Below are 14,937 nucleotides of genomic sequence, written 5' to 3'. Positions count from 1 at the left end.
CATTTGAATCAGATCAGAGGCCAAGGAAATGGGGACGAGAAGGGGGTGGAGCATGAAGACAGGGTCATTCTTGGTCACTTCCAAGGAGTCTGACCTCTCTCTGGTCATTGTCCAAACGCAGGTGCTCCGTGTGCTGCTTCTGCCGGTCTTTCCGCCTCCACTGGGCAGGGGCATTTCTTTTTGTCCACCTGGCGAGATCAAAGCCGACGATGAAGACTCTCCCGCTAAGAAGGAAGGTTAACTGACAGGAGGAAACTTAAAACATCCAGGGACCAATGCTGGCCACGGGAAATCCCCACGAAGTCCCCAGAGGTGGCTCCGAAACTTGAAAAGCGCAGCTTAAAGATCAGTGACTGCGGAAGAGCGAGCTAACTCCTCAGCGAACAGAAACAGATGGATGTGATATTATATATACAATATATAACACACAGTCTCAAACACCCACAGAAGCCCTGCTTTCAGATCTCTTCTCCCCCAGCTCTGCCTGGGCACTGACACAATTATCAGAAAAGTAACGAAGAAGAGCAGTCCTGCTAAGGGACCCACTTTCAATTCTGACTCCAACCATTTCGGCCACCACTTCCTGGAGACGGCGCTGGCTGGGCGCCCAGCCGCAGCCTGCCCTCCGACGGCTGACACGTGGTGTCACCCCAGTCTGCACGGCGGAGGCAGCTGACGACCCGCTCTCACCTGTTCCCTTGTCCAAGCATGTGAACAACCTGGACAGGTCATGTCTTCTCCATTATCTGCTTTACAATAGCCAGGGTCTCCGCCAGGTCCCGCACGACCCTCACCACCACGGCTAGAGAGCTGCACGAGGGAGTCCCTGGGGTCGACTCACTTGTTGCTGGCTGGCCCGGTGGAGAGCACGTCCGACTGCAGCTTAGGGAAGAAGCCCGGCTCATACTTTCCTTGTCCGATCTTCATGTCCAGCAGGTGCGGGTGAACCGCAGTATGATCGATTTTTGCCAGTCGCAGCTCAATTGCCTTCTCTGGATGAGAATGAAAAAATAAAATATACTGTATTCTGGGTCACAAAACAAGTCTCAATAAACTCAAAATAACATAAATCTACAAAGTATGTCTGGTGACAATAATCAATAATAATGTCTTAAAACTGAATAACACACTTCTAAATAACCCGAGGGTGAAAAAAGGAAAATGAGAAAGTATTTTGAGTTGAATTAAAAGAAAACACAAAATATCAAAATTTGTGTGACATCATTAAAATATTACTTAAAAGATTTAGAGCTTTAGGAAAAAAGTCTCTAACAACCTTGGCTTCCACCGTAAGAAACTAGAAACAGAAGAGCGAATTACATACCAACAAGGTACAAGAAAGGAAACAATAAAGGCCCGAGGAAACTCCATGAAACAGCAAATAGGCACTCCCGTCGTGGCTCAGCCGAAACGAATCTGACTAGGAACCGTGAGGTTGAAGGTCTGATCCCTGGCCTCACTCAGTGGGTTAAGGATCTGGCGTTGCTATGGCTGTGGTGTAGGTCACAACACCGCTCAGACCTGGTGTTGCTGTGGCTGTGGTGCAAGCCGGCAGCTGCAGCTCCAATTAGACCCCTAGCCTGGAAAACTCCATATGCCACAGGTGCGGCCCTAAAAAGCAAAAAAAAAAAAAAAGAAAGAAAGAAAGAAAGAAACGGCAAACAGAAAATTAGTGAATCTGAAAACTGGTTCTTTCAAAAGATCAGCAAAAATGTTATCAGTCCTTCGGATGACAGATTTTTAAAAGACACAACCACCAACATCAGAAAAGAGGGGCGACGTTGCTAGAGAGCCTGCAGATATTACTAAGGGAGTATTACAGACAGCTTAGCGCCAACAAATGTGACAACAGATGAAAGTCACAAAGCTCACTCAAGGAAAAAAGACAACCTGAATACCCCTATAGCTAAGTTTTAAATTGAACCTATAGTCTAAAACCTTCCTACCATGAAAACTCCAGGCCCAGGTAGCTTCACTGATGAATTCTGCTAAACATTTAAAGAAGAAATAATATCACTTACACAAGATCTTCCAGGAAACTGAAGAGACTATTTCCCAACTTATTCTATGAGGCCAGCATTACCCTGATACCAAATCAGAAGAAGATATTAAAAGAAAATTATGAACCAAATCCCTCATGAAAATAGATGCAAAACTTCTAAACAAATTTTTAGGAAAGCAGATCTAGTAATAAACAAAAATATGTCATGATCAAATAGAGTTTATCTCAGGAATGCAAGACTGATTTACACATTCAAAAATCATGGAGTTCCCATCGTGGCTCAGCAATAACAATTCCAACTGATATCCATGAGGACACGGGTTCAATCCCTGGCCTCGCTCAGTGGGTTAAGGATCTGGTGTTGCAGTGAGCAGTGGTATAGGTCACAGACGTGGCTCAGAGCTGGCGTTGCTGTGGCTGTGGGGTAGGCTGGCAGCTACAACTCAGATTCAACCCCTAGCTTGGGAACTTCTGTATGCTGCAGGTGCAGTTCTGAAAAGACAAAACAAACAAACAATATGTATGAATTTAATTCACCATATTAACAAACTAAAACTAAAGACCAAATAATTATCCCAAAGGAATCAAGAAAGCATTTCAAAAGACAACCCCCACATCTGATAAAAATTCCCAGCAAGCTACTAACAGAAACTAACAGCCTCAGTGATTGGAAACCATGGCGGTAACACCACACTTAACGGCGAATCCTTTTCCCCTAAAATCAGAAATAAGACAGGCATGTCCACGCTCACCACTTCTATTTGCCATTGTACTAGAGGCTCTAGCCAGAGCAACAAAAAAGTAAAAGACATCAAGGCTGGAAAGGAAAAAGTAAAACTATCATTATTTGCAGGCAATAAGATTTGTATACATAAAAAATATGAAAGAATATACAAAAAAACTACCAGTTTAGGATGGCCCTAGGGCAGATCAACACACAAAACTCTATTATATTTCCATACGTTAGCAATGCATAATGAGAAACTGAAGTGTGAAAATACCATTTACAATAGCAGTAAACATATGCAATACTCGGGAACAAATACGACTGAAGATATGCAAAACCTGTTCACTGAAAACTACGTGACTCTGCTGAGAGAAACTAAAGAACTCAGTCGATGGAGAGACGTGCCATGTTCACATATCGGAAGACGCAATAATGTTAAAACATCAGTTCTCCCTAAACTGGTCTATAGCTTCAAGGCAACCCAGACAAAAACTTCAGAAGGCTACCTATAGACTGGCAAACTGATTCCAAATATGTATGAAATTAAAAGGACTACACTACGCAACGCAAGAACAAAGTTAAAGGACTAACACTGCCTGACTTTAAGATTCAATCAAAGTTACAGTAAGCAAGACAGTGCAGAAGTGGTGTAAATACAGACTAACAGATCAATGAAACAGAACAAGAATCCAGAAGTAGACTCATGTACAGAGATCACAGACATTTTCACAAGGGTGAAAAGACAATTTATTAGAGCGAGGACAGTCTTTTTAACATCTGATTCTGGAACAGCTGGATACCCATATGGAAAAAAGAAACCTGGACCCTTAGCTTACACTACTTATCAACGTCAACTTGAAATGGGTCACAGACCTAAATATAAAGCTTAAAAGTTCCAAAACTTATAACTGCCTCCTGCAGCTCCACACCAAGAAAACGAACAGCCCCGTCCAAAAATGGGCAGAAGATCTAAAGAGACAGTTCTCCAAAGAAGACGCACAGATGGCCAGAAACATGTGAAAAGATGGTCACCATCACTCATTATCAGAGACGTGCAAATCAAAACCACCATGAGGTACCACCTTACACCAGCCAGAAGGGCCATCATCCAAAAGTCTACAAACAAGAAGTGCTGGAGAGGGTGTGCAGAAAAGGGAACCCTATGACACTGCTGGTGGGAATGTAAATTGGTGCAACCACCATCGAAAACAGTATGGAGATGCCTCGGAAAACTGAAAATAGAACTACCATTTGATCCAGCAATCCCACTCCTGGGCATCTATCCAGAGAAAACCATGACTCGCAAAGACACATGTACTCCAATGTTCACTGCAGCGCTATACACAATAGCCAAGACATGGAAACAACCTCAATGTCCATCGACAGAGGAGTGGATCAAGAAGGTGTGGTACATAGACACAATGGAATATTACTCAGCCATGAAAAGGAACGAACTAACGGCATTTGCAGCAACATGGATGGACCTAGAAATTATCATGCTAAGTGAAGTCGGTCAGACAATGAGATACCAACATCAAATGCCATCACTGACATGTGGACTCTGAAAAAAGGACACAGTGAACTTCTTTGCAGAACAGGGACTGACTCATAGACTTTGAAAAACTCATGGTTTCCAAAGAAGACAGGTTGGGGGGGTGGGGGGATGCACTGAGGGTTTGGGATGGAAATGCTATAAAATTTGGTTGTGATGATTGTTGTACAACTATAAATGTAATAAAATTCATCGAGTAATAAAAAAATTAGTGTAAAACAAATAAAAATTAAAAATAAGCTTAAAAGTAAAAACTTCCAAAAGAATATGTATAGAAAAAAAATTTCTGTGACCTTTTGCCCATGAGTGCAGACAAAAAGAAAAAAAAAATTTAAGGGAATCCCCCGGTGGCTCAATGGGTTAAGAACTAAACGTAGTGGCCGTGAGGATGTGGGTTCTTTCTTTGGCCTCACTTGGTGGGTTAAGGACCTGGCATTGCCACAAGCTGTGGTGCAGGTCACAGCTGTGGCTCAGGTCCAGTGCTGCCATGGCTTGGATTCGGCCCTTAGCCTGGGAACATCCACAGGGCATGGGTGCAGCTGTAAAAAGAAAAAAAAAAAATGAAGAACTGTTCTTTGAAAGAAACTACTACAAGAGCAAAAAGACAAGCCACAGAATAGGGGAAATATCTGCAAAGGACACATCTGATAAAAGACTTGTATACAGAATACACAACGTTCCAAACTCAGCAATAAACAATTCAGTGAAAAACGGGCAAGAGATGTTCACAGGCGCTTCACCCCATTAGATGCTGGAGGGTGAATAAGCAAATGAGAAAAGATCCAGCGTCATCCGTCATTAGGAACATGCAAATCACAACCACAGTGAGATGCCACTGCACACCTATCAGAGGCACAAACTGAAAAAGCTGAGCACACGTGGGCGAACTCTTAACTTCAAACACTGCTGGAGGGAACGTAAAACATGCAGCATTCGGAAAGACAATTTGGCAATTTCTTCAAAAGTCTACATACAAATACCATATGGGAGTGCAGTCACTCTACTCCTGAGTATTTACCCAAGGAAAAAGAAAACATGACACGAAAACTTCAACACAAATGTCCACACGGCTCACCTGCCCACCAACAGGTAACAGAAAAACAAACTATAGTAACAGTCACGCGACGGACCGTTACATGAATGAATCGCAACATAGTTACCCTGACGACCAGGAGATTACAATAAAGACACACACGGTATGATTCCACTTACATAAAACCACAAAAATCCAAACTCCGTAATGACAGAGATCCTGTCGCAGCTGCCTGGCGACGCAGAGGGACGAGGAGGGATGGAGGGCGGAGCAGCGGCGAGTGTCCCTGACCTGCGCGCAACTGCCACGGAGCTTTCAACACGCCGTGTACTGTACGTTAATGACGTTTCAAAAACTTTAAATGAAGAGGAAGAACAAAACAGCTGCTAATTCTCGCCTGGTATTTTCTAGACACACGTGAAGACATCGCAGCTTGGGCCCGGCTGCGTGTCCCAGGTCAGGTCGCCTTCCCTGCTGCGTTCACCTTGCTCCTCCCAGCCTGACTCTCATTCAGCAGAAACCTCACCAAGTTTCTCAAACGGGCCAGCGCCGTTCTCGGCCCTCCAGCTACAACGGTGAGCCAAAGGGAAAGCCCTACCTGAAACATTACTGAAAGGGTGGAGTTAAGGGCCATCAAGATCCCCTCTAAACGAAACACTGTAAAGTATCACCAAAAGAACCCTTTGCATAGGTTCTTACCATTCTTCAATCACACTGATTCAAGAAGCTGAGGCGTCTATGCAGAGTGGAGGGAGGCAGCTATGCTACTCCTTCAGGCTAGCAAGCCGAGGCCAGTGGCAAGAACCATGCGCTAATACACGGAGTGCACATTTCGGGGCACACCCAGGGGATGCAGCAACAGCGCACACCCGCACCCGGTGGATGCAGCAACAGCAGAGGGAGTCCCATGATTCCTGGGAGCAGAGCCTGAAGGGTCTCTATGACACCCATTTTTCTGAAATGAGTCATTGAAATGAGGGTTAGTTAACCCTCCTTCCATATCCCAAATGCCACATTCTAACAGGACCACAAGAATTCATGTCTTGGCCACAAATGAGACCAGAGAAATTCAAATCAGTATTTGGTATCCAACAAACGGATTACAGAGCGGCTGAGAACTGACTGCCTCATCTCTTTGGGCACAAGGGCAAGACCTCAAGTGACTATATACAGCCTCTCACTGTACAGCCTCTGGCTACAAGCAAACTCTTCCTCGCAGTCCCACAAGCCATATGTCATCTTCAAGTATAACACAACATGAAAAGATTGGAGAGTCCTGACTTAAAGTGACAGTCAGTCTAGGAGACTTTGCTCTAAACCCACAATGCTTTTTTTTTTTTTTTGTCGTCTTTTTAGGGCTGCCCCCATGGCATATGGAGGTTCCCAGACTAGGGGTCAAATCGGAGCTACAGCTGCCCGCCTACACCACAGCCACAGTGACACCAGATCCCAAACCCACTGAGGGAGGCCAGGGATCAAACCCACAATCTCATGGTTACTAGCTGGATTCGTTTCTGCTGTGCCATGACGGGCACGCCTCAACCCACAATCTCACAAACATCTCCGTCGAGCTTCCCGGGCTGAAAGCCTTAGGCAGGGTTCAGGAATCTGAAACGGGGTGTGTTCCGGGAGGTGTGTTCCGGGAGGTGTGTTCCGGGAGGAAGGCAGGACAGTTAGAGCACTCCATGCACAAAGGCAGCATGTCCTCGCATCTCAGCCAAGGGCTGTGACCTTAACAAAAGGCCTGGAGCAAGAGCTGAAAGTCAAAGTCAGAAGGCTATCCAAAGTCAGGCTGAGGAAGCAGGCCATTGTCCAAAACTTGTACCATTTGTATCTTCACAACCTAAAAAAGTACCTGGCACATTCATTCACTCAATACTTAGTGAGCACTTGGAGGAGGAGGATTAAGATGGTGGAATAGAAGGACTGGAGCTCAACTTCTCTCCTAAAAACAACAAAATTCACAACTAAAGGCTGAGCAATCTCCACCCAAATGGACTGGAAAGCTTAAAAAAGATACCCTCCTCCAGAAGAAAAAGAGGAGGCCACATCAAGAGGTAGGAGGGGTGATTTCACGATATAAACAACCCCATACCTCCCTGTGAACCAGACTGAAAACTAACTGGTTCACAGAGAGAGACTCACCTACAGGAGTGAGAGTTCTGAGCCCCACATCAAACCCTCACGTGTGGGGATCTGGCCCTGGGAGAAAGAGCCCCTGGAGCATCTGGCATTGAAGGCCAGTGGGGCTTCTGCGCAGGAGCTCCATGGGACTCGGGGAAACGGAGACCCCATTCTTAAAAGGCACACACAGACTTCCACGTGCACTGGGTCCCAGGGCAGAGCGAGGTCTCCACAGGAACCTAGGTCAAACCTGACTGCAGTTCTTGGGAGACATCCTGGGAAAACAGGGGTGAATGTGGCTTGTTGTGAGGGAGGGACATGGAAGGCAAAGCTCTCGGGAATATTCAGCAGCTGCCTTTCTCTGGAGGGGGCCATTTTGGGAAAATCTGGCCCTACTCTTCAGTCAGTGCTGAGAAGCCCCAGGGCAAACAACAATCCAGGTGGGATCACAGCCCTGCCCCCTCACTAAACAGGCTGCCTAAAGACCCCCCAGGCACACAGCCGCCTCTAATCCCATCCAGAGACTAAGCCCCACCCACCAGAGGGACTAGAATCAGCCCCACCTACCAGGGGGCAGGCATCAGCCCCTCCCATCAGGAAGCCTACAGCAAGCCCCCCATGCTGACTTCAGCCACAAGGAGGGCAGACACCAGAAGTAAGAGAGGCTACAACTCCATTATCTGGAAAAAGGTCACCACACCTAAAAAAACCTATACAAATGAAAAGACAGAGAACTATAACTCAGATGAGGGAGAAAGGAAAAACCTCAGAAAATCAGCTAAGCCATGAGGAGATTCTCAGCCTCCAGGAAAAAGACTGTAGATTGTTGATGCTGAAGATGATGCCAGACATTGGAAATAAACTGGAGGCAAAGATGGATAACTTGCAGGACACACTGACCAAAGAGATACAAGATATAAAACTTAAGAAGAGATGCAAAATACAATAACTGAAATAAAAAATTCACTAGAAGCAGCTAACAGCAGAATACAGGAGGCAGAAGAGCGAATAAGTGAGGTGGAGGACAGATCAGTGGAAATTATGGATGCAGAACAGAAAAGAGAAAAAAGATTGAAAACAAATGAAGAGAGCCTCAGAGAACTCTGGGACAACGTTAAACGCACCAACATCCGTATTACAGGGGTGTCAGAAGGAGAAGAGAGAGAGAAGGGGACAGAAAAAATATTCCAAGAGATAATAGCCGAAAACTTCCCTCACATGGGAAAGGAACCACTCACTCGAACCCAGGAAGCACAACGAGTACCATACAAAATAAACCCAAGGAGGAACACCCCGAGACACATATTAATCAAACTGACCAAAATTAAAGACAAAGAGAAAATCTTGAAAGCAGCTAGGGGAAAGAAACAATTAACACACAAGGGAACTCTGATAAGGTTATCAGCAGATGTTTCAGCAGAAACTCTGCCGGCCAGAAGGGAGTGGCATGATACACTTCTCGTGATGGAAGGAAAAAACCTCCAACCAAGATCACTCTACCAGGCAAGGCTCTCATTCAGATTTGAAGAAACCAAAACCTTCTCAGATAAGCAAAAGCTGAGAGGATTCAGCAACACTAAACCAGCCTTACAACAAATACTAAAGGAACTTCTCTAGGCAGAGAAGAAAAGCCAGCAACAGGAAACAAAAATTCCACAAATGACAAGGCCCACCAGTAAAGGTATATATACAGTAAAGATACGAAATCATCCATGCATGATTATACCACTAAAATCCGAAATCATGAGAAGAGGTGGGTACAAATGCAGGACACCGGAGATGCACTTGCAATTAAGAGACCAACAACTTAAAACAATCTCATATACATATAGACTCTTGTATCAAAATTTCAGAATAACTGCAAACCAAACATCTACACTTGATACACAAACAAGGAATCTCTGAAGAAGAAATATATCTCATAGTCAATAAATGCCTAATCCACCATGAAGGGGGTCATTTGACATCATTCTTGGAATGCTGAAGTCTTCTCAGATCTGATTCTGATTTCCTCTCCATCAAAGAATTTATGATAATTACAATTAAATAATATGACTGTACAATTAAATAATACAGTTCTACAATTGTATTATTCATAACCATTTCTCTCCATGGTACAATGTAAGGTCTATAATGTCTTCTTTATCACATCACCTAGAATGGTGTAATGCCTATACTGAAGAATCAATAAGATGTAACAAATTGTGAAGACATATTTATATAATTACACTGTTTTTTAACCAATTTATGCATTTTATATTTTACTTATTTTCAGGAGGTGTATTATTTTTGTTATTCTTATCAGTTAAGTTATTCTTTTTATTACGCTATGTAAAATATTTAATGGTATATAAAGCTTTCTTCTTTATAAATTTTCGTTGCATAATATACACAATTTTAATATAATGCTAATTTTTAAAGAAAAATTGAAATGTAATAGAAAATACTAAATAGTAAAAATGAAAGCCATACAAAATGGGATAAAGTATAGAATAAATTTCCTATTTATCTCAGCATATTTTCCATTCCACTTCTCCAGAGGGAGTCACTTAATCTGTTTCTTAAGATCCATGATATCATAATCTGTGTGAATGTAATTGTGTTTAAATATATGTATTTCATTCTGTAAAAGAAAACAAGTTGGGAGTTCCCGTCATGGCTCAGTGGTTAATGAATCCGACTAGTATCCACGGGTATGAGGGTTCGATCCCTAGCCTTGCTCAGTGGGTTAAGGATCCGGCATTGCCATGAGCTGTGGTGCAGGTCGCAGACGCAGCTCGGATCCCGCGTTGCTGTGGCTCTGGCATAGGCTGATGGCTACAGCTCCGATTCGACCCCTAGCCTGGGAACCTCCATACGCCGCAGGTTTGGCCCTAGAAAAGACAAAAAGACAAAAAAAGACAAAAAAAGAAAGAAAGAAAACAAGTTGAACCAGTAATAGGTAAAGCCTGCTTTTTTAAATTTGACTCTGAGTAAAGAAGAGAATTAGACAATCTGTCTTATAAGACAAACTTGTTTTGTCCTACTCCGACGTCTATTACTGAGAGTTAAGTGAAGTACACGGATAGTTTAGAATAACACTTTTCTAGAAGAGCCCCTGGTCTAGCTCTCAGTAAAAATTAACTGTATCCAACTGTGTATATATATAAATATATGTGTATATTTTCAACTTGGTGTAGAGAACACTATTTTATAGGTTCCCCATGCTTAATAAGTAAAGTGTCTTAAGTTCGTGAATAATCAAAATTAATTCCTCCAACAGAAGCATATTACTGACTTCTAAAACACAAAGATAGTGGAATCGGAAAAAAATTTCTTTAAGCTCAGATGTAAGTAAAAGCAAATATTGAATTAGTATTTCATTTTAAGTTTTTTATATTTATTCATCCAAATTAAATTAGTTTAAATTGGATGAATAAACACATAATTCCAGAACTTCTCCTTTTCCTTTTGTGTTCTGTCTTAAGATAACATTCTAAAATTTATTACTCAAGAAATACACAAACATAATACTGGTATTAATAAGAATATGTATAATTACCTGTGGTGATTGAATTTGAGTTATTTTTTTAAGTTAATTTCCTTGGATTAATATATATAACTTTGATACAAGCTCTCAGAGCAAGAGAGTAAAGATCATGCGTTGTTGAAAAAATAATAAACACGTAAGTACTTATTAGCACTTACCGTTATGTTGAGCATGTAGCAGGTATTTATATTTAGTAAATGCATGAGCAAAATACACAAAAAGGCTGCAACGAGGACACTGACTGCCCTATAAGGAAGTGCATTTACTACTTAATCTGACACCTCAAGCTGAGACTGTTCTTTAGCTGAACGGATCGCTATGAGGCCTCTGTGAACAGAAAGACGTAGTTCATCCCGCAAGCAGCAAACGGCTTTTAACATCTCTACGCGCAAAGGCACCGTAGTAGAGGACTGGGCGTGACCCAGGAATAGTCCGTCTCTGTTCTTACGCTGCTCCCTGATAACGAGATCTCGAGAGAACAGAGGTTGGCAAGGAGGGGCAAGAACGAAGCCCCGCAGGAGCTCACGGGAAGAGTCGGCTCATCCGAGAGCGTCAGGGAAGGCCTCTCAGAGGGGGAGACACAGCAGCTGGGTCTTTGTCAGCTGCTTCCGGCTCACCCCTTCCTTCCTGCCAACAGAAGCTCAATGCAGGTCAGTGAGAGGCATCACACTCCGGACCACACTCACGTGCCTCGCTCGCAGTTTAGGGTGGCCACTTGACACGGCTGCGGCCTACGACACAAGGGAGGTTGCTGGGTGTTTCCGGGAAAGCTTTGGCTTTCTGATGGGAGAGAGAAAGTACGACTGGCATTGACCTCCCCTCTGCTCTGCATGCGAACGAAAAAGGCCTCTTGTAACAAAGAGGCAACAAGCCTAAGTCCAAAGGTCCACCTGTGGAGGACGCGGAGAGAGAAGCCAGACTCTCCTTTCCTGACCACGCTGTCGAGCAGCTGAGCAACCAGGGAGCGTTTTGCACTTCTTGACAATCTGAGAGAAAACGGGGTCCACTTATCTCAGGCGCTGCTGATTAGAGTCTTGAGGACGCACAGCAGGACCCGTTCCTACCTGACACGGTGGTGAAGGATGAGAAGGCGCTTGCCAGCAGAAAAAGACAGGGGACAGCATTTTGGGAAGTGGGGACAACGGAGGCACCAGGGAAAGACAGCGGGAAAGAAGCCGGCGGGGTCGGGGACAAGGACGCGAGAGGCGGGAGCGCGGCCGCCAGGCGACTCACCTGCTTCGTCGCCGGTGGTGCACTTCTGGTACATGGACGTGCGCAGGGTGGGGGTCCGAACATTCAGCAGCCTGATCTTGTCGACGCGGGCATCAAACACCCGGAGCGCAGGGTCTTTATCGTCGTCGTCGTGACACATGATTTTGTTGTCGATGAAGGAAGCAAACATCTGGGTCTCCAGGAATCTCGAGAGGAAGGGCAGGTAGGGCTCCGGCTGATCTGACAGAAAAGACGCCTGGTGGGACCACAAGGAAAAAGAGTCATCAGCAGGGGAGAGGGGATGGCACGTCAGCCTACATCAGCCGCGGCTACCACCCAAGGGATTCAGCAGCTCGTTTCTTCTCTGGAGCTTCCAAGGTCTTGACGAAAAGCAAACCACAAAGTCTCTTCCTTTTAGAAAAAAAAAAAAAGGCATGTAACTTCAGATGTCCTGAAACGCTGGCACACTGGCCCGAGCTTACTCAAGTAAGCTACGAGGGCACCAGGGTTCCCCGAATCCTAATGTCCAACGTGCTCGTGCGTCTCTGCCCGAGAGAGCTCCTCAAGGTCAATCGCATGAGAGCAAGAAGCAGCCCTCTGCTCTACAGCAACCAGCCCTTCTGTTTTACCACCATCGCAAGGACCATGAACGTGTGTCCAGCACATATCATGAAAGAAAAATTCATCTTCGTCACATCTTCAAGAGGGTCTGGCATGTTCTCATTTCTTACCACCTCCCCAGCAGGATTGTACTCACTTTATCAAAGTTTTGCATCTGCTCCCTGTTGGTAAACCAGGACTCCTTATCCTGGCTGGGCTGAATGACAAACACCTCGTAATCGGCAAACATCTGAGTGAAACGATTTGCAAACACTTCCCGGATCTGAATGTTCAGCTGGTAAATCCTGAGCTCCTCCTCGTCGCACTGGACCTTGAGACTCTTGTTGTTGCTGGGGTCTTCGCGCACTTCCAGCTACAAGAAGAAACAACAGCTGGGAAGAGCTTTTCCTTTTGCCCCAAAGAAATGCAACTCACCCTCTCTTTCTCCAACAGTCATTGACGTTGCAGCAAATGGAGAAAACAGAGAGGCAGAAACGGGGAGGGGCGGAAGGAGGGAGCTCTGACTCAGAAGAGATCAACGCGGGGCTGGGCCTGCGAGCACCAGCTGTGTGGCCAGGGGGGAGGTAAGCTCATCACAGACGGACAAGCCTCCGCAGGAAAGGCGAGGGCACGAGTTCTCTCAAGGGCCAGAGGCAAGAAGGAATCCGGGGTGTCAACGAGAAAACGATGATGCAGAGCAGAGCTCAGACTCCAGCTCTCCCTTCATCTCTGATTTTTTCCCCCACATCACTTTCCCTATCTTTCTCCCTAAAGATTTTTCCTTCCTGGACTTTTCTAATCTCTTTAATCTCTGCTCTGAAGTGGATGTGATTTTCCTTTTTTAAGATCTGTTCTACTAAATAAGCCAGGAAAGTGAAAGGTTTCGCACTTCACTAAAACAAACGGCCCAACGCAATTATTATCCCATTTTGCTCATGTGGAATTTAAGAAAGTTATTTAACAGTGAGAATGGGGGGCGGTGAAGAGATGGGTAAGCAACTACAGAAAGCAGGTCGTCTTACTGAAGGAAGGAAGTGGAAAGCTAAGCATGTCCTGGGACAAGCAGAGGACCAGAATCCAAGGGGACCAGGTTGTAGCCTCAGCTCAGCCACGGAGAAGCATGTAATCTCAGGTGCAACATTCAGGCTCGCGAAGCCTCAGCTTCTTGTGCCACACGGGCGTCAGCAATCCTGCTCTATGTGCTTTGGTTTGCTGTGAAAGGCAATGATCTGAAAGAGGTCTGAACACAGAGACTGGTACCATCAACACTCCAGGTCTCCCTCTGCCAAGTGTGCAGGGAGAAGGACGGCAGCTTCTCCTCGATGCCCACGTGAGGCGCTTCCCTGATGCAGATTCAAGCAGCACTGACACCAGGACGATGTCCGCCAGAGCGAAAGCCAGCATCTGGCACACAGAGCATGTGCCTCTCTACCCACAAACGTGCCTCGCCCTGGCCCTTTAGTAAGCAGGGCATCCCCTTAGGGCGAGGCTGAGGGCTAGGGTACGGGTGAGGGTGAGGGGTGAGGGTACGAGCGAGGGCCATTATTACACAGCCTCTTACCTTCTCCAGGCTCACCCCAGTCCTCCTGACCAAGGCCTGAAGGCGGGCAATGGTTTCATTCTCCTTGAGGAGCTCGTAGGGTTGCAAAGGGGAGCCTGCAACATTCCCGTTCCTCTTGTCGGAGACGAGCTCGGAGGCCCGGAGCCTCTTCAGCTTGGCGGCGCTCTCGCTGCAGGGAAGGGTTCCTTCGGGAGGGAGGCCAAAGGCCATGAGGATCTCCGACACCTCCTGGACAAACTCCAATTTGTTGGGAAACTGAGGCAAGTCCTCCGGCAGCTCAATGAAGTGGTTGTCAATGTCCACAAAGCAGAGGTTGGCCTGGCAGAGTCAAAACAGGACGCGGAGGGTGAGCACCTCCCCGTGGACGGAGGAAGCCTGGGAGGGTAACGGACAAGGCAGGGGAGCGGACGCCTGCCGGGGCGCCGCTGCAGCAGCAGGGCAAGGAGGCCGGCCGAGGTCCGCCGCCCCCTGCCGCGTCTGGCTGTGGGGGTCTCGAGAAAGTTAGGTAACTAACTGTCTCCTCCGCTACGAAATGGAGATAAAGAGACAAAAACGCTAACCTTAAAAAATGATCCGGATTACATAACGACACAGGTG

At 45.7% G+C, this 14,937-nt stretch overlaps 1 protein-coding gene across 3 annotated transcripts in view; it reads right to left on the bottom strand.

The window, feature by feature from the left end:
• The window catches only part of DENND5A (DENN domain containing 5A), an 89,155-nt gene that overhangs the window by 24,608 nt on the left and 49,610 nt on the right, over window positions 1-14,937 (bottom strand). For 2 of the 3 annotated variants that reach the window (XM_047753470.1, XM_047753473.1), the window contains exons 6-10: window positions 14,341-14,658; window positions 12,937-13,152; window positions 12,201-12,435; window positions 842-992; window positions 95-224 (exon numbers count right to left, since the gene is read on the bottom strand). In XM_047753470.1, the coding sequence (XP_047609426.1) occupies window positions 95-224; window positions 842-992; window positions 12,201-12,435; window positions 12,937-13,152; window positions 14,341-14,658 (1,050 nt within the window). The remainder of the gene's footprint in view (window positions 1-94; window positions 225-841; window positions 993-12,200; window positions 12,436-12,936; window positions 13,153-14,340; window positions 14,659-14,937) is intronic. The other variant, XM_047753471.1, reaches the window with a different exon arrangement.

The sequence above is a fragment of the Phacochoerus africanus genome, chromosome 11 (assembly GCF_016906955.1).
Source record: "Phacochoerus africanus isolate WHEZ1 chromosome 11, ROS_Pafr_v1, whole genome shotgun sequence".
Lineage (NCBI taxonomy): Eukaryota > Metazoa > Chordata > Mammalia > Artiodactyla > Suidae > Phacochoerus > Phacochoerus africanus.
The sequence above is the reverse complement of the archived record's forward strand: the minus strand, read 5'-3'. Positions and strand labels throughout refer to the sequence as shown.